Source organism: Antechinus flavipes, chromosome 6 (assembly GCF_016432865.1).
Source record: "Antechinus flavipes isolate AdamAnt ecotype Samford, QLD, Australia chromosome 6, AdamAnt_v2, whole genome shotgun sequence".
NCBI lineage: Eukaryota > Metazoa > Chordata > Mammalia > Dasyuromorphia > Dasyuridae > Antechinus > Antechinus flavipes.
In genome coordinates this window covers 171,176,510-171,200,312 of record NC_067403.1, presented here as the reverse complement: position 1 = coordinate 171,200,312, position 23,803 = coordinate 171,176,510, and the positions used below count along the sequence as shown (strand labels likewise).

General features: G+C 35.9%; 1 protein-coding gene across 4 annotated transcripts in view; it reads right to left on the bottom strand.

Moving 5' to 3' along the window:
• Window positions 1–797: 797 nt before the first annotated feature.
• LOC127539883 (sulfotransferase 1B1-like) overlaps window positions 798–23,803 on the bottom strand; it is a 40,314-nt gene continuing 17,308 nt past the window's right edge. Inside the window, exons 4-9 of one of the 4 annotated variants that reach the window (XR_007948042.1) lie at window positions 22,158–22,284; window positions 20,080–20,174; window positions 12,459–12,639; window positions 8,810–8,923; window positions 6,295–6,378; window positions 798–1,261 (exon numbers count right to left, since the gene is read on the bottom strand). Coding sequence is in view for 3 of the 4 variants with exons in the window: in XM_051964302.1 (XP_051820262.1) it covers window positions 8,811–8,923; window positions 12,459–12,639; window positions 20,080–20,174; window positions 22,158–22,284 (516 nt within the window). In the remaining variant the exon portion in view is untranslated. Of the gene's footprint in view, window positions 1,290–4,834; window positions 4,883–6,294; window positions 6,379–8,809; window positions 8,924–12,458; window positions 12,640–20,079; window positions 20,175–22,157; window positions 22,285–23,803 lie in introns of all 4 variants that reach the window. The other 3 variants (XM_051964302.1, XM_051964300.1, XM_051964301.1) reach the window with 3 other exon arrangements.

The window sequence follows — 23,803 nt, the reverse complement described above, 5'->3', positions numbered from 1 at the left end:
GAACAAAGGCCAGAAAAGTAGTTCTTACATTTGGTTTCTCCAGACTCCAAAGGATGAAATTGTCATTAAACCAAGCTAGTAAATTATTAACTATTTTGCTTTTGGCAAAGTTCCAGTAGATATCCTGTCAAATGAGCTCTTTCCCCATGATCATCTTATTCCAATTGTGTCAGATTTAGGATCTCTCTCTCCCTAGATTCCTCATCTATTTATTCCTCCTTTCCAAGCAACTGCCATGTACTCCAGTGATAATATCACACACAAATTCATTGAGTTAAACTAAGTGCTCTCCCTTCTCTCATCTTTGGATTCCTAATGAGTTCATTTTCTTATTATATAACACTACTCACTAACCCTAACCCCTTCATACATGTAAACTTTTTCTTTTCATGTTCCTTTTGAATAAAGTGCCTCTTTTAGAACCAGAATCTAGTTGTGGATTTTATTCTACCAAGTCTTAATTATTAAAGTGGGATTGTATTTGCTTTCTTGACTTGGGATCTCTGGTCCCTTTCTTGGATTTTTTTCTGCTTTGAATGACTGGCTTTCCCTATTGCCATTTGTTTTCCTGCTTTTCTTATTGATCGTCGTTGCTAGATTGGTGGATATTTTGCAGCATTTTATCCCTTTTTTTCCCAATTTAAATATCCTTTGAAAGAATGTGGTGGGACATGTTTATATTTCCAGCTACTGGGGAAACAAGCTAATGGATATTTTTTGCTCAGAATTCTGAGTTATAGTGGACTAAAGCTGATCCAATGTCCATATTAATTGCAGCCTTAATATGATTGCTAAGATATGAGATATGAGGATTTTTATTGAATAGTGCTGATTACATCACAAGAGATATAAATATTGAGGTTTTAGGAGGAGTTTGCTAACAGGGAAGTCCAAAACTATGCATGGGGTTACCAGAATGCATACAGAAAAGCTCACTTAGAGATTATTAATGTATGGTAATGATATTACAATTAGCATAGGTTCATCCAAGGACAGTGAAGAAGCAGAGTGGCACAGGTGCTGTGTCAGGGGAAAATTTATTGAGGTTTGCAGTCCAATGTCTTGGTCCGTATCCTGTTGGTGCTTCTTTTTATTGGTTGATTTCTGTGTTATGTTTTGTGATAGCCATCACATGGTTACCTGGTGATGTGGTTCCAGAACATACTGGACTGCTCATTGTTCTCCTGAGACCCATGATTGATGATTTCTGTGAGTTCAGGGTTGGTGGGGCAGCAATCAGGATCCTATTATTGATGAGACTCTGAGAGACAGGAAATGGTGAAAACAAACTTAAAAAAAAAAAAGTCCTTTTGATTAGATTTGCATGATTCCAAACCAATGACCCCTACAAAATTAAACCAGTTGTTTTAAGTTGTGTTCCTTCTCTCTCCAAAAGTCTTGTCTTTTAAGTTGTGTTCCAGAAATCCTAAATCCATTCTCAGACACCATCTTTGTATATAAGTCACTTGGCCATGGAAGAAATACAGTCTGATATTCTAACACCCTACATTTCAGAACAGTTGCCTGTCTACATTGGCAGAGCTAGTCTCCTCAATCACAATTCATTATTCCAGTGAAATCACAAGTTCAGATTTAAAAAAAAGTGTAGTTAGCAGGTGGTAATTCACACGCCAAGTTGTCAATCATCTGCTGAGCCAGAAGATATATTCAGTTTGTTCATATTCTCACTCTCATATGGATAGAATTTTGTGTCATGAACCTTCGGCAGTCTGGTTGAGCCTAAAGTCCCCTTCTCAGAAAAATGTTTTTAAATTCATGAATGAAAACACAAAGGAAACCAATGAGAATGAAACGCACTTACCAAAACAATTTTTTAAAAGTTCATGGAGCCCAAGATAGGAACTCTGCACCAGATATTATAGATTCACAATTCACCAGACTTGTAATAGTTGAATCCTATCTCTCATTTTGCTCAACTGTTCTAAATTGGATCTAAGCCCCCATGTGAACCAAATTTCATTTCCCTGTCTATCTCTGTCTCTCTTTGCTTCTCGGTCTCCACTCTCTCCCTCCCACTTTTCATCCTCCCACTTGGAGTATCTGCTTGCAGTGGCAAGTTTTCCTTCGTTCTCTTGCTCTTTGTGTTTCATGTGCTCAGCTTAGGTATTTTGCACCCTTGGATCCCACCCTAAAGATCAAGATTGATAGTTTTCTGGATAATGTGCCTGAAATTCCCTTGGGGCTTAGGGGAAAAAAAAAACCAACAAAATACCATCCCCAATGATAGCATTTTACCATCTTGGTCCATAGCCAAGCCTTTTGGCTCCCAAAAGTAAGTCACAAAAGTAAATATAAAAAGAAAAACTAAACAAAATCCTAACAAATAATGATCTGATGTTTGCACAATTTGGTAATCCCTGAAAGGTTCAGGTTTCTATTTCTGAGTTATCATTGCCATAGAAATTTCAGGACCAGCTTTCCATGGTAATTGGATGCATATTCTCAATGTGCAGCTTTATCCAAAGATTATAAGGATTAATTTCTATTTTGTTCTCACAGGTAAAGAAATAAATGGCATGTTGTCCCACACCTTCATTTCTGTTCTAATATCTGAAAATTCCTCTTCTTATTTCAGTTTTATTTGAAATGAATCATATCCCAGGGATTTAAAATACTGATTCCACTCCTCTGTGTCTCCTTCCTCCCCCCATGCTCTTGTACTAAACACAGGCTATAAAGAAAGTTCTGATTGGATTAGCAATCTCTAACATTTGCTTCTTGTTGTCCAGTCATTTTTCAGTCTTTATGACCCCATTTGGGTTTTTTTTTTTGTCAAAAGTATTAGAGTGATTTGCCATTTCCTTCTCTTGCTCATTTTACAGATGAGGAAACTGAGGCAAACAAGCTTAAGTGACTTGCCCAGAGTTTGAGGCAAATAGGTATCTGAGGCAAGATTCAAATTCAGTTCTTTCTGACATGAGACTATGAGCTCCTTGCAAGTAGGGGTTATTCTTTTATTTGTTTTATTTTTGCCTTTAAACCTCCAGTATTTTGTACAGTATATAATAAGCACTTATAAAAGCTTGCTGACTGACTTTAAGGCAAGTACTTTCTCTACTGTGCTGTGTCTCTGTTATTTGTAGCTTTGAAAACCTGGATAAATATTGTCCCTATTTTATAGATGAATGACCTGAGGACTCAGCATTTAAATAATACACCTTAAAATCACATAGTCACAAAATGACAAAACAGACTTCATCCCATGACTTCCAACTCCTAGTTTTATACCTTTTCAAACATACAAACAATTTTTGACCTCTGCCCTTGAGTAGCCCCTAGTGCTCAAGGATTGAAAGACAAGGCTGATGCTCCACATCTCTCAGAATCAAAGAATTACAGAATTTCAGAATTGAAATAGACTTTTGTCAACCAATTAAGCTAATCCATACCTAAAATTTTCTTAGCCATCTCATTCCCACTTTAGGACCACTTTCATTGTCTTGATGTTTTTATAGACATCAAGTCAAATTTCCCTCTATACAACTTCCTAGCTCTACCCTCTGGGGCCAAACAGAAAAAGTTTAGTCCCTTCTCTATGTACCAGTCCATTGTAATCTCAAAGACAACTTGTCATGTACTCTGAATATTCTCTTTCCCTCATATTATCTTTGTTAAAATTTCATCAACATTAGTTTTTCAAGGCTTTATTAAAATGGTTGCCCTCTTTAGGCAATACATCCTTCTTGTCAATGACCCTCAACTCTGCATTAAGACAATACCTCAGATAAGGTCTGAATAGGACAATCTTTACAACTACCTCTCTGTTCCTTCCTATAAGTTTTGTCCCTCTGAATGCACTCTTAAAATTTTTTTTTTGTCTGCTATATTCCACTACTTCCTTATAGTGGGATTGCAGCCCACTGAAGTACCCAGATCATTTTTCTTTTTCATGCTTATCGATGTTTCTCTCATTCTGAATTGACTTTTTAAGTTGTTGTTGTTGTGTCCATATTACAGATAAGGAAACTAATGGAAAAAGGGTTAAATGACTTGTCCATTATCACACAGCAAATAAGTATCCAAGACCAAATTTGAATTCATAAAGATAAATTTTCCTGACTCCAGGCCTGACACTCTGTGCATTATAGTGCCATCTAGCTGTCCTTATTCCTCTTGAATTTCATCTCATTCTATATAGCAGGGCTTCTTAAATTTTTTTCTATTCTTCAATCCTTTTCTCCTGAGAAATTTTCACATGACCCTGTGTGCATAGGTCTATAAAATAGGTATGCAAATCAAACATTTACTGATAATAAATCAAAAAAATTTATTTAAAAAATTCCTTGGTATACATATAATTTTATCATTTATTAAAGATGAAAGCAAATTTACATACTAATGAGATAGATGAGCTTGTTTATTTTTACATAAAGAATTAAATAAAAATTTTGATAGTATTTATTTTGCCAAATTTTTCATAACCTTCAAATTCAGTTAGGTTACCCTACATGGAGTTCAGACACACAGTTTAAGAAGCTTTGCAATATAGTACAGCACTAGCATGATAAATGTGGAAATATGTTTAAAAGAATTGCACATGTTTAACCTATGTTGGATTACTTGCTATCTAAATGAGGTGGGGAGGTGGTGAGGAAGAGAGAAATATGGAACACAAAGGTTTTGCAAGGGTAAGTGTTGAAAATTATCTTTGTATGTATGTTGAAAACTAAAAAGCTATTACAAAATAAATAAATAAATAAATAAATAAATAAATAAATTTAACACAACATTCTAGTCCTTCAAACTCTTTTCCAGTCTCCATTCTTATTTAGGGTATTAAGCTAGCCTTCTTAACTTTGGAGAGATTTATTACCTGCTCTTCTTTTCCTCCAATAAGCAATCTTTATCCGGTGTTAAGCCTCTATAAAGAACAACAAATAATGACCTTATGTTTATATAACTTGGCTTCCCCAGAGGTTTCAGATTTCTAATCTTGAATTATCCCTCAGCCAACAGAGGGAAGGGAAAGGGAACTACTATTTATATTAAGTGCTACTATCTTCCAGGGACTGTGCTAAATCCTTTACTGATATTTCTTTTATCCTCAAGCAACCTTGGAAAGCAGGTGCTCTTATCTCCATTTTATTTTTAGAAATGAGGGAACTGTGGCAGGCATAAGATAAGTGACTTTGTTCAAGGTCACCTAGCTTGTAAGGGTTTTAGGATGATTTGAACTCAGGTTCTTCTTGACTCCCTAAGGGCAGATAGGCTGCTCAATGGGTAGAGTGCCAGGTCTGGAGTCAGGAAGACTCATCTTGCTGAGTTAAAATCTGGTCTCAGACACTTACGAGCTGTGTAATTAAGCAAGTCACTTAGCCCAATTGGAGAAGGAAATGGCAAATCATGCATTTTTGCTAAGAAAACCAATGACTGAACAACTTTCTGACTTTAGATTCAGGGCTTTCTCCACAGCCCCATCTAACTGCCTCAGGGTGGCCAGGGAATCTGAAATTGTTGGATATTAAAAAGCTTTTGCAATCAGGTTCTTTTTAGCCTTAGTTTTGCCTGGTGTCTAGTATACAGTAGAGCTTAATAAATGGTATGTTTGAGGAAAAACAAGGAAGTGAGTGAACTGGAGAATCTGTGGAGATGAAGACATGTAAGAAAACTGAAAGGGTAGGAAGGGTCTAAATTATGAAGAGCTTTAAATGTTCAACAGAAAGAAGAGGTTATATTTGTCTGCAAGGCAACAGAGAATCACAGAAGTTTATTGAATAGGGGGATTTACATTAACTAACTTAAGCTATAACTTTATTAGTTGAGTGAAGATGGTTGGATTAGGTAAGGACTCTAGTAGGGAGAGACCATTTAATATTTTAATTTTTCCCCGGTTACATTTGTTTTTAAAACTTTGAGTTCTAGATTCTCTTCCTTTTCCCTGCTCCTAACCCCTATTAGGAAAGCACATGTGAAGTTATGCAAAACATTTCCATAAAAGTCATGCTGTGAAAGAAAACATATTTTACTCCCCCAAAAAACCCCTCAAGAAAAATAAAATAAAAAAAAAAAGAGAGAGAGAGAGTATGCTTCAATCTGTATTCAGACACAATCAGTTCTTTCTCTGGGTATGGATAGGATTTTTTTCATCATAAGTCCTTCGGAATAGTTGTGGATCATTGTATTGTGGAGAATAGCAAAGTCATTCACAGACTTTCCTATTACTTTGTACACATTATATTTCACTTTGCTTGATTCATGGAGAAATTTTCAGGTTTTTTCTGAGAGCATCCTCTCATCATTCCCCATTGGATAATAATAGTTTATCATAATCACATCCCATAATTTATTCAGCCATTTCCTAATTGATGATCACCCACGGGAGAGACTATTGCAATTGTCCAGGCACGAGGTGATGGTCTGAATTAGGGTGAGAGACCAGGTATGAGAGATGTTGTCAAGCTAGAAAGGAAGACACCTGGCAACAAGATAGTTATGCTGACCTGTAGTTCAGGAGACAAGGAAGGGCTGGATATTAAATCTGTGCATCATTTATATAGAGACTGAACCCTGGTACCTGATAAAATAGTCTCAATTTATCTCTTAAAAACTTGTTTTAGAAAAACAAACTAAATCTGAAAGGAATGTCATGAGTGAATTTCTGGAAGCTGAAGATTTTCAAATCTCTAGGAATGAGAAATAAGCAGCTATTAGATCAGCTCTTTGGGATAGCTTGAGGTTTAAAGGAAGAATCTTGGATCTCATCCAGGATTATTTAATTCAACTCATGACAATGCAAAGCTAGGACACAAAGCTAGGTATTGTTAATCCAGACATGAAAATGAAAACAGGTATTTATTTCCTTCAAGGAGTTTATATTTTCCTTCAGGGAAACTATGAAAATAAGAACAAATATACATATAAGAGCAAGACATATAATAAATGTACATGGATAAGAAAATTCAACACATACATATTTGTGGTTAAGTCAAGTTGTTTTATCTTAACTTTTCATGACCCCATTTTGGGATTTTCATAGCAAAGATTTTGGAGTGATTTCACCATTTTCTTCTCCAGCTCATTTTACAGATAAGGAAACTGAGGCAAACAGGGTTTAATAACTTGTCCAGGGTCACACAGTTAATAAGAGTCTGAGACCAGATTTAAACTTGGGTTCTCCTTATTCTAGGACCAGTACTCTATCACTGTATCACCTCTCTTAAAAAATTAGGGGAATCAGGAAAGATGTTATGTAGGAACTTGAACTAAACTTTGTTAGGTGTGAGAATTAATTCATTTGAACCCTACTCTATTCCAATCAATATTCTAACCAATTAATATCAGTTTGATATTTTACTTGAATCATGTAGGGAAAAACAGATTCTTATACTTTAGTGTAATGTTCACCACTTCTTTACCAAGTTATAAAGCTCACTTACACAGCATCTCCATCCTGTATTACTCAAACTTCATGTCCCAAATCAGCATGGGTGGATGCTTTAATGTTTTGGAAAGTCTTCCAATTTAATTTTGTACCTTTGGACAATTCTCTCTTGTCCAACATGAGCAGGTGACCATCTTATGACTACTTAGTCAGTGGAGATGCCCTATGCTTCATCCAACCTTTGACATATACCTCCCCCTCTCCCCGGAATGTCATTTTTGACTCTCAAGAGCAAGGTCTATCAACCAATGAGATTCTGTATTTTGGCATGCCTCTTTTGCATATTTTGGTATCAAACCCTAACCAAACAAGTTCCTGGAAGAAGGGGGCATCTCAGATTGTGAGGAATAAGTAACTCCTGTTCATTAGAAGGGACCATAGATCCTTTAATAAAGTCTCATTTTTCTCAGTTTCTTTTATTGTACTTAGACAATTATAATCCCTACAGATGCCTTCTAAGAACTGAAAATAAGGAGGGAGTTTTTTCAGGCACCAGGGAACTCAAAATGAGATCAAGACTTCATAACAACACACAATCAACAAAATAGAGAGTGGAGACTTCCAGGTTCTCATGAGATAGAGGTCTAAAGGTAGGGCTCTGGGGAGAGGGGAGTAAAAAAAAAAAAGTGCTTTCTGCCATATAGAATAATTTTTTAAAAAATAATTATAACTTTTTATTGACAGAACCCATGCCTGGGTAATTTTTTTTTTTTTTTTTTTACAGCATTATCCCTTGCACTCCCTTCTGTTCTGACTTTTCCCCTCCCTCTCTCCACCTCCTCCCCTAGATGGCAGGCAGTCCTATACATGTGATCATATAGAAGAATTTGCCTAATGATAGAACAAATAAGATTACTTAGAGCCAGAGAAACCTGGTTCTCACAGCAGTTTGAATCTGCTTTGTCTAGAAATCCATGAGCTTGATCTATTGCTACCTAATTTAAACAAGCTGCCTCTGGAAAGAAGGTTATAAGAGAAATTTGAACAGGAAGTGACTAATTCTTAGCACAATTTTATGGAAGGCCAGGGTCAGTTTTTAGTATTCTGTCCTTTGTGTGGGTTTCATTTAATTTAAGCTATGGCATATATTTTTTTTTTGGTAGTGATGAGCCATAAAAATCCCTTCTATTTTTCTAATAGAAGAAAGAAGATGGACGAAGATGAGAAAAAAAGAGAAAGAACAAAGAATAGGAAAAATGAGGAAGAAAAGAAAGGAGGAATAATGAATAAGAGGAAAAGGAGGAAAAAGGAAGAACAATCAGGGCAAGGGAAAAGTGAAACTTTACAATCCCCTTTGGCCAGGGACTTAATAAGGATATAAAAAAGGTGTTGGTAGCAAGAAGCTGGTGGAAGACACTGAGGGGATCCAAGTGGAGATCAAGAACGTGGGTCTGAGAGGCAGGTCACCTTAGATCTCTGTACAGAACTTTAGTGTGGTTCTGGCCATTTCCTTCTCATACAGTTTATCAAACACTTCATTTTGGGCCACCGTGAAGTAATTCTTCCAGTCACCAACAGTCCCTGAAATACAGAAAAGAGAATGAAACTTCCAAGTCATTTCTGTCTCTGACAATTGTTTGTGTGGTCTGAAAAAATAGGCTATGGACTAACATAGGCTTTATACAGTGCACATATATCACCTCATTTGATTCTCAGTACAACGCTGTAAGCTGGGTACTATTGTTAGTTGCCTCTACGAGAGCTTTTGAATTTTATCTCAAAAGGTCAAGACGGCTCTCTGGCCAGCTGGAAGCTCGGCCTGGCTCATTAGCTTGTTAAAAAGCACGAGAAAATACTTTGAGAACAAGGCGTAGGAAGAGGTGATAGAAAAAGAAGCAAGAGAGCCAGTCCAGCCTCGGAGAGGAACGAGAAGCCTGGAACAGAAGCTGCACCAAGCTTCCCGCGGAAAGTCAGTTTCGTAGCTGGAAATTTGCAAAAGGGCTTCGGCTTTGCTGATTGGCTGGAGAAGGGAGGGCTGGAAGCTCCTTGAAGAGAATTGAATGGTGGAGAGTTATCGGTTGTCTTCTAGTGACATCTACAGGCTGAGAAAGGAGACGCCCATGCTGCCTTCTACTGCCCTCTTCTGTTGGATGATGTTTCATGAGATCCTACTTAGGACTTTTGATAGGGTTGAAGTTGAGGATTAAGGAACCATGCACAACCCTGCCTCACTTAATCTGAGGGTACTGGGAACTGCCCCACTGGGAGTCAACTGGCTAGTTCAAGTTATGTCTCCCTCCCTCCCTCCGTCTTTCCTTCGTCCTCTCCTTCCTTCCTTCCTTCCTTCCTTCCTTCCTTCCTTCCTTCCTTCCTTCCTCCTTCCTCCTTCCCTCTCTTCCTTCCTCCTCCCTTCCTTCCTCCTTCCTTCCTCCTTCCTTCCTTCTTCCTTCCTTCCTTCTTCCTTCCTTCCTTCCTCCCTCCTTCTTCCTTCCTCCTTCCCTCCTCCCTTCCTTCTTTCCTTCTCTCCTCCTTCTTTCCTTCCTTCCTTCCTTCCTTCCTTCCTCCTTCCTTCCTCCTTCCTTCCTTCCCTCCTCCCTCCTTCCTTCCTTCCTTCCTTCCCTCCTCCCTTCCTCTTCCTTCCTTCTCCCATCCTTCCTTCCTTCCTTCCTTCCTTCCTTCTTCCTTCCTCCCTTCCTCTCCTTCCTTCCCTCCTCCTCCCTTCCTCCTTCCTTCCTTCCCTCCTCCCTTCCTCCTTCCTTCCTTCCTCCCTCCCTCCTTCCTTTCTCCTTCCTTCTTCTTCCTTCCTTCCTCCTTCCTCCTCCTTCCTTCCTTCCTTCCTCCTTCCTTCCTTCCTTCCTTCCTTCCTTCCTTCCTTCCTTCCTTCCCTCCTTCCTTCCTTCCTCCCTCCTTCCTTCCTTCTCCCATCCTTCCTTCCTTCTTTCCCTCCTTCCTTCCTTCCTTCCTCCCTCCCTTCCTTCCCTCCTCCCTTCCTTCCTTCTCTCCTCCCTTCCTTCCTTCCTCTCCTTCCTTCCTTCCTTCCTCCTCCCTCCTTCCTCCTTTTCTCCTCCTCCTTCCTTCCTCCTCCCTTCCTCCCTCCCTCCTTCCTTCCTTCCTCCTCCTCCCTTCTTTCCTTCCTTCCTTCCTCTTCCTTCCTTCTCCCATCCTTCCTTCCTTCTTTCCCTCCTTCCTTCCTTCGTTCCTTCATTCCTTCCTTCTCTCCTCCCTTCCTTCCTTCTCTCTTCCCTTCTTTCCTTCCTTCTTCCTTCCTTCCTTCCTTCCTTCCTCCTTCCTCCTTCCTTCCTTCCTTCTTCCTTCTCCTATCCTTCCTTCCTTCCTTCTCCTCCTTCCTTCCTTCCTTCCTTCCTTCCTCTTCCTTCCTTCCTTCCTCCTCCTTCCTTCCTTCCTTCCTTCCTTCTCCTTCCTTCCTTCCTTCCTCCTTCCTCCTTCCTTCCTTCGTTCCTTCCTCTTCTCCTTCCCTCCTTCCTTCCTTCCTCTTCTCCTTCCCTCTTTCCTCTCTTCCCTCCTCTCTTCCTTCCTTCCTTCTTCTTCCTTCCTCCTCCCTTCCTCCCTCCCCTCCTCTCCTTCATCCCTCCCTCCTTCCTTCCTTCCTCCTTCCTTCCTCCTTCCCTCTCTTCCTTCCTTCTTTTCTTCCTTTTTCCTTCCTTCCTTCTTTCCTTCCTTCCTTCCTTCCTTCCTTCCTTCCTTCCTTCCTTCCTTCCTTCCTTCCCTCCCCTCCTCCCTCTCTTCTTCCTTCCTTCCATGAAGATCCAAAATGGTGGACTGAAACTAAAGCAATGGAATTTAGCAGGACTAAAGATAATGTTCTATACAAATATTTAAAAAGTTATTTGCCTAGAGATGGAATATATATATATATATATATATATATATATTATATATATATATATATATATATATATATATATATATATATATATATATATTCCTTTTTGTTAAGCTAAAATCTGCCTCCCTGCAATATAAGGGTTGTGCTAGTAAATGTTTAATAAGGAAGCTGAAATAGGAAAAGAGAGTGTAAAATAATATAGGCAAGCAAACATTTACCTTTAATCTACTTCACCAATTCGAACTTAAACAAAGTAGAATCAGTTTTCCCTCACCAGAGAATTGGATGATTATTTGTTGGGGATATACTAAGTGGGATTCATATTTTGGGGAAGGGTTTCGCTATGCCTTCATCTCTAAGGTTTCCTTCAGGTTTCCATTTTTATGATTCCATGATTCCCTGTCATGTTAGAAAAACTACCAATCTTCTAGCATAAATAAAACTTTTGTAAGTAAAAATATATTGGAAATACACTAGTAAAGCTGCTATTTAAAAAATTCTAGGGTAACACAAATAATCAGCCTTTAATTGATTTGTCTTATAAATCTAGATTGTCATAAATTGTCATCTACATGATGTGACTTTAATCAAGACGTTTTAGTCAAGAAGAAATCTAGGTCAGAGTGTATGAAAGATCTCAATTTATTATCTTAAAACCCCCCATCCTTCAAATACTAATCTAGTCATCACTCTGAATAGATCAGGATCCTCCAACCTGGAGTACATATACCTTCAGGGATATAAGAAACTTAGTCTCTTTCTTTCTTATATGCAAAAATTCAATAAATCCAGAATATATTTCCTTTCATATTAAATTGAAAGTATGGTAAGTTTTACTGAAAGCCAAAATGGAACAGAGATTGAAAAAGACATGGAACCATTGACTTAGAAAAAAAGAATAATTATGTCTGGAGGCAGCTGGTAGGACAGATGATAGAGTGCTGGATTTGGAGAAAGAGGAGTTCAAATCTTCTCTCAGATACTAGTCGTGTGACCTTAGGCAAGACCCTTAATTTCTATCTGCTTCAGTTTCCTCATCTATAAAATGGGGAAATGGCATATATATCTCTCAGGGTTGTTGCGGGTCAAATGAGATTATAAAGTACTTAGCACAGTGCCTGGCATGTGACATGTAGTAAATGCTATATAAATGCTAGTTTCTGTAATAATAATGATGGTGATGACAATTATCATAACTACAATTTCTTTCCACCCCACCAAACAATGAGAGCATGGAAATGATCATTGAAATCTCAGGAAAATAGTTACCCTTCCGTATGTGAGGGGAGACATCGTGATCCATTATTTTACTTGATATATTTGTAAAATTCAACAAGGGATTGTTTTTCATCATTTCAAATGAGGTATGATGGATGATCTTTTTCAAGACTTCTTCATCTAGATTCTTCCCCAGGAACTGCATCACCTTCTCAATTTCGTTCTTAGGATTCTGCCAATAGGTAGAGAGATATTTTTAAAAAGTTAGAATAATAAGTAGATCAGTGAATTTGTGTTTTTCTGGAATGTGTCAGGGAAAGATGATGGAAGAGAGGGTTGGGGTCAAGGAATACATGGGATCCCTGTCTTTTCTCTTCTCCGTCCCTTCAAAGACTTATTGCTAGGTGGTAGTAATTGGAGTTGGTGGGATGCTGTTTATTAGTCCTACCTTATCTCCTGCTTATCTATCTGTATGGAGAATATACTCAAATCTGTCCTCTGGCTGTGTTATAAAATGGCCATTCTGGAGAGCAATTTGGAACTATGCCCAAAGGGCTATAACACTCTGCATATCCTTTGATCCAGCAGTCTCACTACTGGGTCTATATCCCAAAGAGATCATAAAAAAGGGGAAAGGACCCACATTAAAAAAATGTTTTAGGAAGCTTTTTTGTAAGTGGAAAGGAAGTAGAAATTGAATGGATGCCCATCAGTTCGGGAATAAGTTATGATATAGAAATATAATGGAACATTGTTCAATAAGAAATAATGAATGGGTTGATTTCAGATAACACTAGAAAGACTTACATGAGCTGAAGCTGAGTGAAGTGAACAGAACCAAGAGAATATTGCACAAGTATAATGTAACTACAAGTTTATATAATGATCATCTGTGATGAACTTGATTCTTTTCAACAACGTAGTGATTCAAGACATTCAGTAGATTTGGGATAGAAAATGCTATCTACATTCAGAGAGAACTATGGAGACTAAATGTGGATTGAAGTATACTATTTTCTCCTTTTTTTTTTTTTCTTTTTCATGTTTTTTCCCCTTTTGGTCTGATTTTTTTTTTTTTTTGCACAACATGATAAATATGGAAATATGTTTAAAAGGACTGCACCTATATAACTATAGCAGATTGCTTGCTATCTTGGGGAGGAGGGAGGTAAAAAAGAGAAGGAGAAAAATTTGGAACACAAAGTCTTACAAAAATGAATATTGAAAATTTTCTTTACATATATTTGGAAAAATAAAATACTATTAAAAAAACAAAACAAAATTGCAGCTGTTTATGTGGTTTGCTTTTAATTGTATTCTCCTTCCTTTATTTCATTATAATTAAAATAATAATAGCTAGCATTTATACAGCGTCTTAAGATTTGCAAAGAGTTTTTATAGATATTTGATTTGATCCTCAACTTTGAGGAAGAAGATTTATATTATTATCCCTATTTTACAGATGTGGAAATCAAGACAAACAGGCTAAATGACTTGTCAGAGCTAGTAAGTGTAGCTGTCTGAGACTGGATTTGAATTTAGGTGTTCCTGACTCCATGTTCATTGTTTCATTGTTCTACCTAGCTCCTTGAGGGTAGGGATCACTTTATTCTTTGTGTCTGCAACATGGTGATTGGCCCATGGTAGACATATTAAAAAGCTTGTTTGGATGATTATAATGTGTGTTCTATGTCTAATTATTTTTTAAAATTTAAAATAAAAAAATAAAATTAAAATGAAAAAAATTTTTAAAATTAAAATAAAAAAATACTTATCTGGTGTGATTGTTGTTTGTTCTTCATTCTCAGAGGCCCATGACATCATGGAAGAGATGCTTCCATGACATACAAGTGAATATAACAATCTGGTATGATTAATGTTGGCTGAGATAGAGATTCAAGAACAATTTTTGATTTTTTAGAGGCCAAAGCCCTGAGGAAAATTCCTGGCTTCTGAGACATGGGAGTGGGTATAGAAGAGGGAAACAATGGACACTTGAATTTATTGGATGTCCCACAATCAAGAGAGAGTATTGAAATCAATACTCTCTAGGTAAATGCAATTTTCCAATAAACCTTTGAGAGAATCATAAACCTAGGCAGAAGTTTCCAGATCATTCGTGTTGGGAAATCAGGGAGGTACCTCACCTGAAAAACCCTTCTTGTCCTTGACTTTCCCTATCTTATTTATTCTCATTATAATCTTGAGCTCCATTCCACCTAATATTCAAATGGGAGCTGCTCCTCTATAAATTATTGAGAATTGTTACTGCTCCCTACTATGTGTCCCCTGTAATGAAGAATTCAATATTTTCATGTCATGTTCTTCAAGGTTATCTTTCTTCTTTTTCTTCTCTCTATTCTCTAGTTAGATCCTTAGTCAATGAGGAACCAAGACAAGGGGAAAAACAGCCTCAGATTTTTAGAGCTCTCTTAAATATAGAATGAAATTAGACTTGAGAGAGGACTTGGTCCTTTTTTTTTTTTTTTTTTTTTGTTTCACTCACATTTATTTCTCTATCAGTGTTTATTTTATTACTATGAACTTGAGAAACATCAAAACCCACAATTTTTTCCCTATAAAAAACAGAAAATAGATGAAATCATGCATTTCCATAAAGTATTGATATACAATGGAGATTCATGACAGAGCAATTTGGATTTTTTGGCTTATTTCAAATTTGACACTGTTCTTTATGTTCTCTTCTGGACTTTATTCTGCTCTCCTCTGAATATTTCAATGACTTACTTTCCCCCCTTTTCTTTATTTTAGGAATTAATAATCACCACATATTGGACTGAGTCATAGGCATAACTATGGCTACAGATATAATTTAAGGACATGAATTTAGTCTAGTAAGGTTTTAAAAAACAATCTCACATTGGTTCTATATTTTATTATAAATTTTATTTTTGTTTTGAACTTAATCATCAAAAATATAAATATTTCAATATAGAAATTGTATAGAAATAGTATTGTTATTACTATTAATACTTTCCTACTCTTCTTTCCTCTGCCTGTCCAAATCCTTGTTTTGTTGTTTGTTGCTGTTTAGTTGTTTCAGTTATGTCTAACTCTTTGTGACCCTATTTTGGGGTTTTCTTGGCAAAAATACTACAATGGTTTGTCATTTCCTCTCTAGCTCATTTTACAGAGTAGGAAACGGAGGCAAACAAGGGTAAGTGACTTGTGTAGTCACATAGTGTTGAGCCTGGATTTGAACTCAGGAAAGATTAGTCTTCTTAGTGCTTTATATACTATGCTACCTTGCTGTCAAATCCATACATTGGCTCTGAAAATATGTCTTATGTTGCTCCTCTTGTTCAGTACTTTTCTACCATAATATATTTAATAATTACATGTTTCTCTGCATAGTAACCTCATATTCTTTTTCTCCTTTTTCTTTCTGTACAAAGTAAAGGGAAGTGAAGAAAAAGAAAAGATAAACCTTAGTTAGTTACTTATAATTGAAATAATTTGTTTCTAGTCCTCTACCCCTCTTCTCACAAAGCCGAAATCTAAGTAAACAATTGACTCCGTTGTCAGGGCAAAGGATTTGAACTTGTTCCTTTTCAAGGATGGAGGCTGGGTAGACATACTGGGAAACAGAGAAGAACCTCTGAGACTGCACTCAGGTGTCTGATTATTTGGGAACTTGATTTTGTTGCATTTCTTAAAACCAAGGAAAAGACTGCAGAAAATATAGTCTTGTTTAAAGGGGGTGGAAGAAAATGAATGTGTTTTTTTTCCTACTTGAGTCCTGATTTTCTCTGTCATTTTGCCTATCAGACATGTAAAAAAGGGGGGAGATTAGACTATTCTTCACCTGACATAGAAGCTGTTCACTGGTTATAAATGAGGAATGATTCAGACTTTTTTTAATCTATCCTGACAATCATTACTTCCCCACAATCTGAGATCAAAAAAGGCACAAAAGACTCTCTATTGACCATCTTTTATAGACTGAATTTGAGGGAGCATAATTAAGAGTTGAAACTATTACAATATATGACAAAAGTATCTAGTTTACTACAGTACTCATGATGGGCACAGAGGGATATAAAAATTTATATGCCATTTACTATGTATCAGACACTTTACTAAGCACTTTATAAATATTACTCCATTTTATCCTCACAATTATGTTAGGAAGTAGGTCCTATATTATCTCTTAATTATTAGATTAGCTAATTATTAATATTAATCACTATCTATTAATACAACTATTTTATAGTTAAGGAACTTAAGGCAGATAGGTCAAGTGACTTTTCCAAGTATGTACAGAAAGTAAGAATATAAGGCTGGATTTGTACTTGGATCTTTTTAACTCTAGGCTCTAACTACTCTTCCACTAGTTACTTCTTTTTTAAAAAAAATAAAACATTGATAATAATGATCCTGAGTGGTGCTTTTCACTATTTAATTGGTCCTTGATGGCTATTGCTGACTTATTTCAATCATATCCAACTCTTTGTGACTCCATTTGGGGTTTTCTTGGCAAAGATACTGGAGTGGTTTGCCATTTTCTTCTATTCATTTTATAGATGAGTAAACTGGAGCAAATAGGGTTAAGCGACTTGCCCAGAGCCATACAGCTAGCAAGTATCTGAAGCCAGATTTGAACTCAGGAAGATGAGGGTTTTCTGATTTCAAGGTCATTGTTCTATCCACAGTGCCACCTAGCTATCCTTCTACCTACTTAAAAGGAATAGAATTTGAGAAGCTTGTTAAAGTTAGGTTGGAATGTTTCTCTTGGATTCCATTGTTTTCATCCTTCAAGAAGAGGTTTATCTACCTTATTGACTTTAGATCTGGCTATTAAAACTCCTTGGTTTAACAATAAGGAACAAAATGTGTAGAAGACTCCATCTAAAGGTTATGAGGAACAAAACATAACAAATTCTAAGATAAACTTGGTCCAGAAAAAGATAAACCATATAGGTCCAATAAAAGGATACAATGTCAATCATGCTGTATTTAACAGATTAATATCTGCTATTGTAATATTTCTCTCACTCCTTTCTAAATGACCTTTGAATATAATTAATTTTTCCAAATTTTTTTAATGTGCAGTAAGCTAACTTGCTTTTGTGAAAAAGAAACGTGCTTTCAAGATCAGAAAAAGATTGAATAAGTAATACTCTAACAAATAAAATTTCTTCTATATTCTTACTATGGGGAATTAGGGACAACACTGTCTATGAATTTTGGGATTTGGAAGAGAATATAAAAATTAGAAAGCACAGATGAGGTTGATTGGTTGAAAGATGATTTGTTGTCTTGCTCAAAAGGCCTGAAGGAGCCTTTATTTTTCAGTATTTGCTTCAGACCTTTTTCTAAAGGTGGTCCAGAAGGGATAGTCTTTCTCCCTGAAGCTAACTTGGAATTGGTTCATGCTTTCTCTGTCTGGTTTAGAGGTATGTTGTCTTTTATGGTTGTATTAGTTTCTCTCTAGGGACATATTCTTTCTGAGGGCTGGGTAACTTAGAGATACTTCTTTCTTCATATCCTCCTATGAATTCCTCTACTCTCCTTTGCCTAATCAGGATTTTCAGTTTAACCAAGACCCACGAGAACCCAGGTAAAAGTACCTTTACTCCACTTTCCTATTTTTCTACAAATATTTTCTCTGTAGTTTCAGTCACCATTTGTTACCAGTTTTTTGTATATATATCAGACATGCATCTTCTCTGTCTTTTAGTGAACCTATCCATCTATGTACTTGCCTTCTCTGTTTGACTTAATGAGTTATATAATTTTTAAAAACAGTCTCTCATGATAAGGCATTATCTAGTTGAACTAATTTTCCATTAAAATTTTTTGTCTCTATTTATTCTGGGATCAATTTGAAAAGCTATGTTGATATCTATCTATCTGTCTCTCTGTCTGTCTCTCCATCTGTCCATCCATCCATCTATCTATCTATCTATCTACTTGGTGAATTCCCAGAATACATCAACATGCTTATGTAAATTCTCCTGGTGGGGAGGATGAAGAATGCTTGCAAGAAAGACATAATGATCTATAATGAAAGAAGAGACGATGGAGTATATACAGATATTTTAGCTTAGTTTCTTCTGCTGCTCTGCCTTTGGTTTGATGTTTTTGCTGATAGTATCTGGTGAGACCCTGTGCCATAAGGTCTTCCCATTTGAAGCTGCCATGTGACTGGGTTCTTTTCCTCTTTTTTTTTTTTTTTTTCAGGTAAAGGGAAAATGGTTTCCTGGGGCACCTGTACTTTGCATCCAGGTCAGCATTGATGCCCAAAGGAGCATGGAGTGACCTTGGGGACCCAGTCTAGCAGTAGCTGAGATGAGGACTCATCTGACAGTCATGTCATGTATAGATATGAACTTTGAGAATGAACTCATTCTCAAAATCTAGGTTTGAGATTATTCATAGATGCCGATCAGTTAGGAAGTAACTGAATAAATTATAGTATATGAATGTAAAAGGATATTATTGTCTTATAAGAAAGGATGAGCAGGCTGATTTCAGAAAAGTCTTACATGAACTGATGCTGAGCGAAGTGAGCAGAGCTGAGACAACCTTGTACACAGAAACAGCAAGATTGTATGATCATCAATTATGATAGACTTAGCTCTTGTCAATAATACAGTGATCCCAAACAATTCCAATAATAGACTTAGGATGGAAAATGCCAGCTGCATCCATAGAATATTCATATCCATCTTCATTCAAATTATTTTCACCATTTTTGGTTTTTCTTCCTTATTTTTGCTCTGATATTTCTTTTATAACATGATTAATAAGAAAATATGTTTAAAATAATTATATATAGGAGCAGCTAGGTGGTGCAGTGGATAGAACTCCGGCCTTGAAGTCAAGAGGACCTGAGTTCAAATCCAGCCTCAGGTACTTAACATTTCCTAGTTGTGTGACCCTGGGCAAGTCACTTAACCCCAATTGCCTCACCATTTTGACTCTACCCCCTGTATATGTATATCAGATTGCTGGCTCTCTTGAGGAGGTGGGAAGTTAAAAAGAGAGGAAGAAAAATATTGCAACTAATGTTAAAAATTATCTTTACATGTAATTGGAAAAAATAAAATTCTATTAAGTGAAAAAGTTTGAACTCATTCTCCTCAGAGACTAAGATGTGATATCAGATGTTGAAGGGAAATATTTATACTTTTGTTTTTGCTATATTTTGAAGCAAATGTTCCTATAGAAGTTAGTTGAGGTTAAATAGAATTTGGGCATAAGTCAGTGACACCTAACAGTGAGGGAACACAACTAGTGGGAGCGTTACCTGGGAAGAAATTAAAGAAGAGATATTTATCACACCCTTCAGAATCCCCCTAAAAACCCGAGGGTTCCCAGAGCCTGACTCTGGGAGAATAGACTAGACCATCCATCCTACATTTAAACCTTTAATAGGTTGTGTGAGTGTAAGCAGTTTCTTATAATCAGCTAAGATTTCCAACTGCCCAAGTCAAAACTTTGCAAATTCATAAGATCACTGGAATATCTATAAGTAAAACATATGTATGCAAAATGAGGCTTGGAAACAAATTCTAGCTAGGTAGACCAGCACCCCAGTCAATGAATGAGTGAAGAGCATAAGACCAAATATCTATTGATATGAATCTTTTTAAGCCTATGATATAGAGGGGAAATTATCCATAGTGTAGGGCATGATCTGCTTTACCTTTTTCATATCTTCATAGAACAGATAAAGCATAGGATGATTTTCCTTTATATCCCACCAGCTCTTCACATGGGCAAACCAGGAACCATAGGACACTAAATCCAGAGAAAGGAAAAGTTAATTTCTGTAAGAATCCATCCAACCAATAATGTTTCTATCTGATTAGATTTTTTATATCATTATTACTATCCAAGAATTTGGTCTCATTTGGTAATAATATCTAAAATGAAATAATAGAAAGGAAAGCCTCATTCAAAGTAATTACACAATTCATAAACTATCTGGGAATCAAGTTAATAAGGCATAGCTAAAAGCTTTATTTTGCAGATACAAAACATTTTTCAATAAAATAACAACATGAATAATTGGAGAGAAATTAGGTGCTTATATATGGGTCCTGATAATTTAGTAAAATGATACTACCTAAAGTAATTTATAAATTCAGCAATACATCAACCAGATTATTAAGTGAATACTTTATAGATTTAGTCAAAAACAATAACAAAATTACCTTGAAAGAATAGAAGATCTTGAAACTCAAGGGAAATGACTAGAAAGTAGCTATGAAACATTAGTAATATTACTAGAACTCAAACAAGCCATCAAAACTATTTTATATTAGTTAAAAATAGAAATATAAATCAGTGATATAGGCTAGATAAAGAACAATGAAAAACAATGAAACAAAATAATCAATATACTTTTTTATAACTTGAAATCACAAATTACTCAGGAAAAGATTCTTTATTTGACAAGACTTGTTGGAAAAATTGAAAACCACTTTGTCATAAATTAAGTTTATACCAACATTTTACACAGTTTACCACAAGAAGCAAAGAATATATATATGAACTGAATATTAGAGTTTGTGCCACAAAAATTGAAGAGAATCAAATCAAGAGTCTTGCACAAATATGGCTAAGGAGATAATCCTGGCCAAAGAAGATATAATTAGGCTTGATACATCAAACAAGGGATAAAGGCAATACAAAAAGTAAAATAGGCATCTTTGAGTACATAAAAATAAAAAGTTTTTATATGAACAAAATTAAAAAGGAAAAGAAGAGAAGCAGTTGATTGGGAGAAATTTCTTTGCAGGAAATATTTCAGATAAGAGTCTAATAACCAAGCCACATAGGGATTGACATAAATATACAAGAGCAAAAACTAATCCCTAGTGAAACGGTGTGAGCTAATAGTACTTAAATGAAGAATTGCAAACTAATAATAACCATGTTAAAAACTCCAAATCACTAATAATAAAGAAATAAATTTGAGGTTTTGCCTCATATCCAGCATATCAACAGAGATTGGATAATTATATTGTGGGGGTTATAGAAAGACAGATATACTATTGGTGGAGCTATGAATTGGTCTAGCTATTCGGAAAAGTCATATGGAATTATACTAAGAAAGTAACTAAAATATCCATATGCATTGATCTGGATATTCCACTGCTGCAAGGTATATGTACCTAACAGGTCAATATAAAAAAAGAAACACTCCTTATATACCAAAACATTTATAGCATAACTTTTTTTTGTGTATGTGGTTGCAAATACATAGAAACAAAGTAGATTGGAGGATGATCAACTGAATTATGGCAAGGGAACATTACCACTGTAAAAAATGATGGCTGTAAAAAAATATAAAGCAGCATAGGAAGGCATATGAATTGATGCAAATTGAAACAACATTAAATTATGTAAATAACAGTTTACATAATGGTCATAACAATATAAATGGAAAGAACAGTAGCAAAACAATCAAAACTGAATGCTGAGAAATAATTATACACTTAACCTGGCCCCAAAGAAGTTGTATGAGAATGTTCCTCCTCATTTTCTCTGCAGAGGTTTGGGATTATGGGTATAGAATATTTTTTCTGCATATAATGTATTTGGCTAATACATGGGATGATTTCTCTGACCCTTCTCCTCTCTAGACATGTGAGAGATATTGGAAATATTGAAAAACGTAAGTGAATTTAAAAATGAAAAAACACCAGAAATATATATTAAAAAAAACTCCTGAAATATTGAAGAATGAAAATAATTTTCAGGCTAATGCCAACCTACCTTTCCCAGACATGTATTTCTCCAGGTACTCTGCCCAGGAGTTTGGGTAAGGCTCTAACTTATTCATCAAGTCAAAATGATAATATGAAACTGCAACATCTTTGGCATTTCTTGCCATGTAAATTATCTGCAAGAGGATGGAAGCAAGATTTATGGGGAATCCAAGGAAAAAAATTGTAGTCAGGAAAGTAATTGAGCTTCAAAGAAGCTAATAATTTATTATTAGAGTTAATTTTTAAAATAGCTCATAGCTAGAAGTTGGCTTTGGAATTACCTTAAGAGGGGAATTACAATGTCACTATCCTGGTCCTCGTGCTCTGATAGATGAGCTTCCTCTTTATCTTCCCTTCATGCAGCTTCCCTCCTGTCTCTGCAGTGTGCTATTTCCTTTCCACTTACCTTGTCTTTTAATTTTTTTTGACTTTTTATTTTATTAATGTTTTCTGTTTCTTACAGAACCATAGTATCCCATGAATCCCTCGACTTTCTCTTCCTTCAAATCTATTCCATATGATAAAGAATGTGATTTTTTTATAAAGAGAAAATCAGCTTAATTGATAGATGCATTGGGAAAGTCCAAAAACATGTACAATATGAAAAACCTTCCTATCTCGACTTTTATATGTTGTTTTCTCCTATTAGAATGTAAACTTCTTGAAGGCAGAAACTGTTTTCTTTGCTTATAATTGTATCCCTCTCTTTTAGCATAGGGTCTAGCACAGCAAATGTTAAATAAATGAATTATCCATCTAGCTATTAGAGATGTATAAAGAGGTTTGCCTCTTAACTTTGGAAGATATGAATTCAAATCTAGCCTCAGACATCTGTTTCCCTCAGTTTCCTTGTGAAATCCAGTGAAATGAGGATAATAATATTGCCTACCTCTCTCAGTGACTGTGAGGATCAAATCAGATATTTGTAAAGTCTTTAGCACAATGATGGTACAGAGTAGACCCTTTCACCTTTCTCCTTTCTCTCCTTCTTCCCCCAGATAGAAGGCATGAGCCTAGAAAAGTTGCATCTGTTCTAAGAGATCTTTTCTATGCTTATTTCAGTATCAGAAATCCAGAGAACTCCTTGGAAGTGAACAATCCATTCTAGCGCTCTTTTGGTTAGTCTAGGCCAAAAAAAGGATAGTTTTCCCATATCTTATAGTTAAGACCATATAATTGTTTATTTTCTGCATACTCTACAATCCCAATTGCCAATGTTGTAAGGTCTCCTTGCCCGAACAGACTTCTTCTACTCATATCATTAAACCAGCATCTAATTGCTACTATATCCCAGAATTAATGTCTACTCTTTCCTATCTACTTCTTATATATTAATCAACAAACCTATTCTAAGACAATTATTAAGGCTTCATATTCAAAAGACATTTCTTCCTCTTAGGGAGCTTACATTTTATTAAGTCATTCTGTACATTCCATTGCCAATTACCTTGCATTGACATATCCTTATTCTGATTCCCATCCTTCTTGCAGGAGACTGTTAGCAACTTGAGGGCAGGGATTGTTTTATTTTTGTTTTACTTCTCCAGACACTTACATATAGCTAACACTTAGTGAATATTTATTGAATTGGATTGAATTTAATACCAATTTGCTTCAGTTTCCTTGTCTGTAAAATGAGCTGGAGAGGGGAAC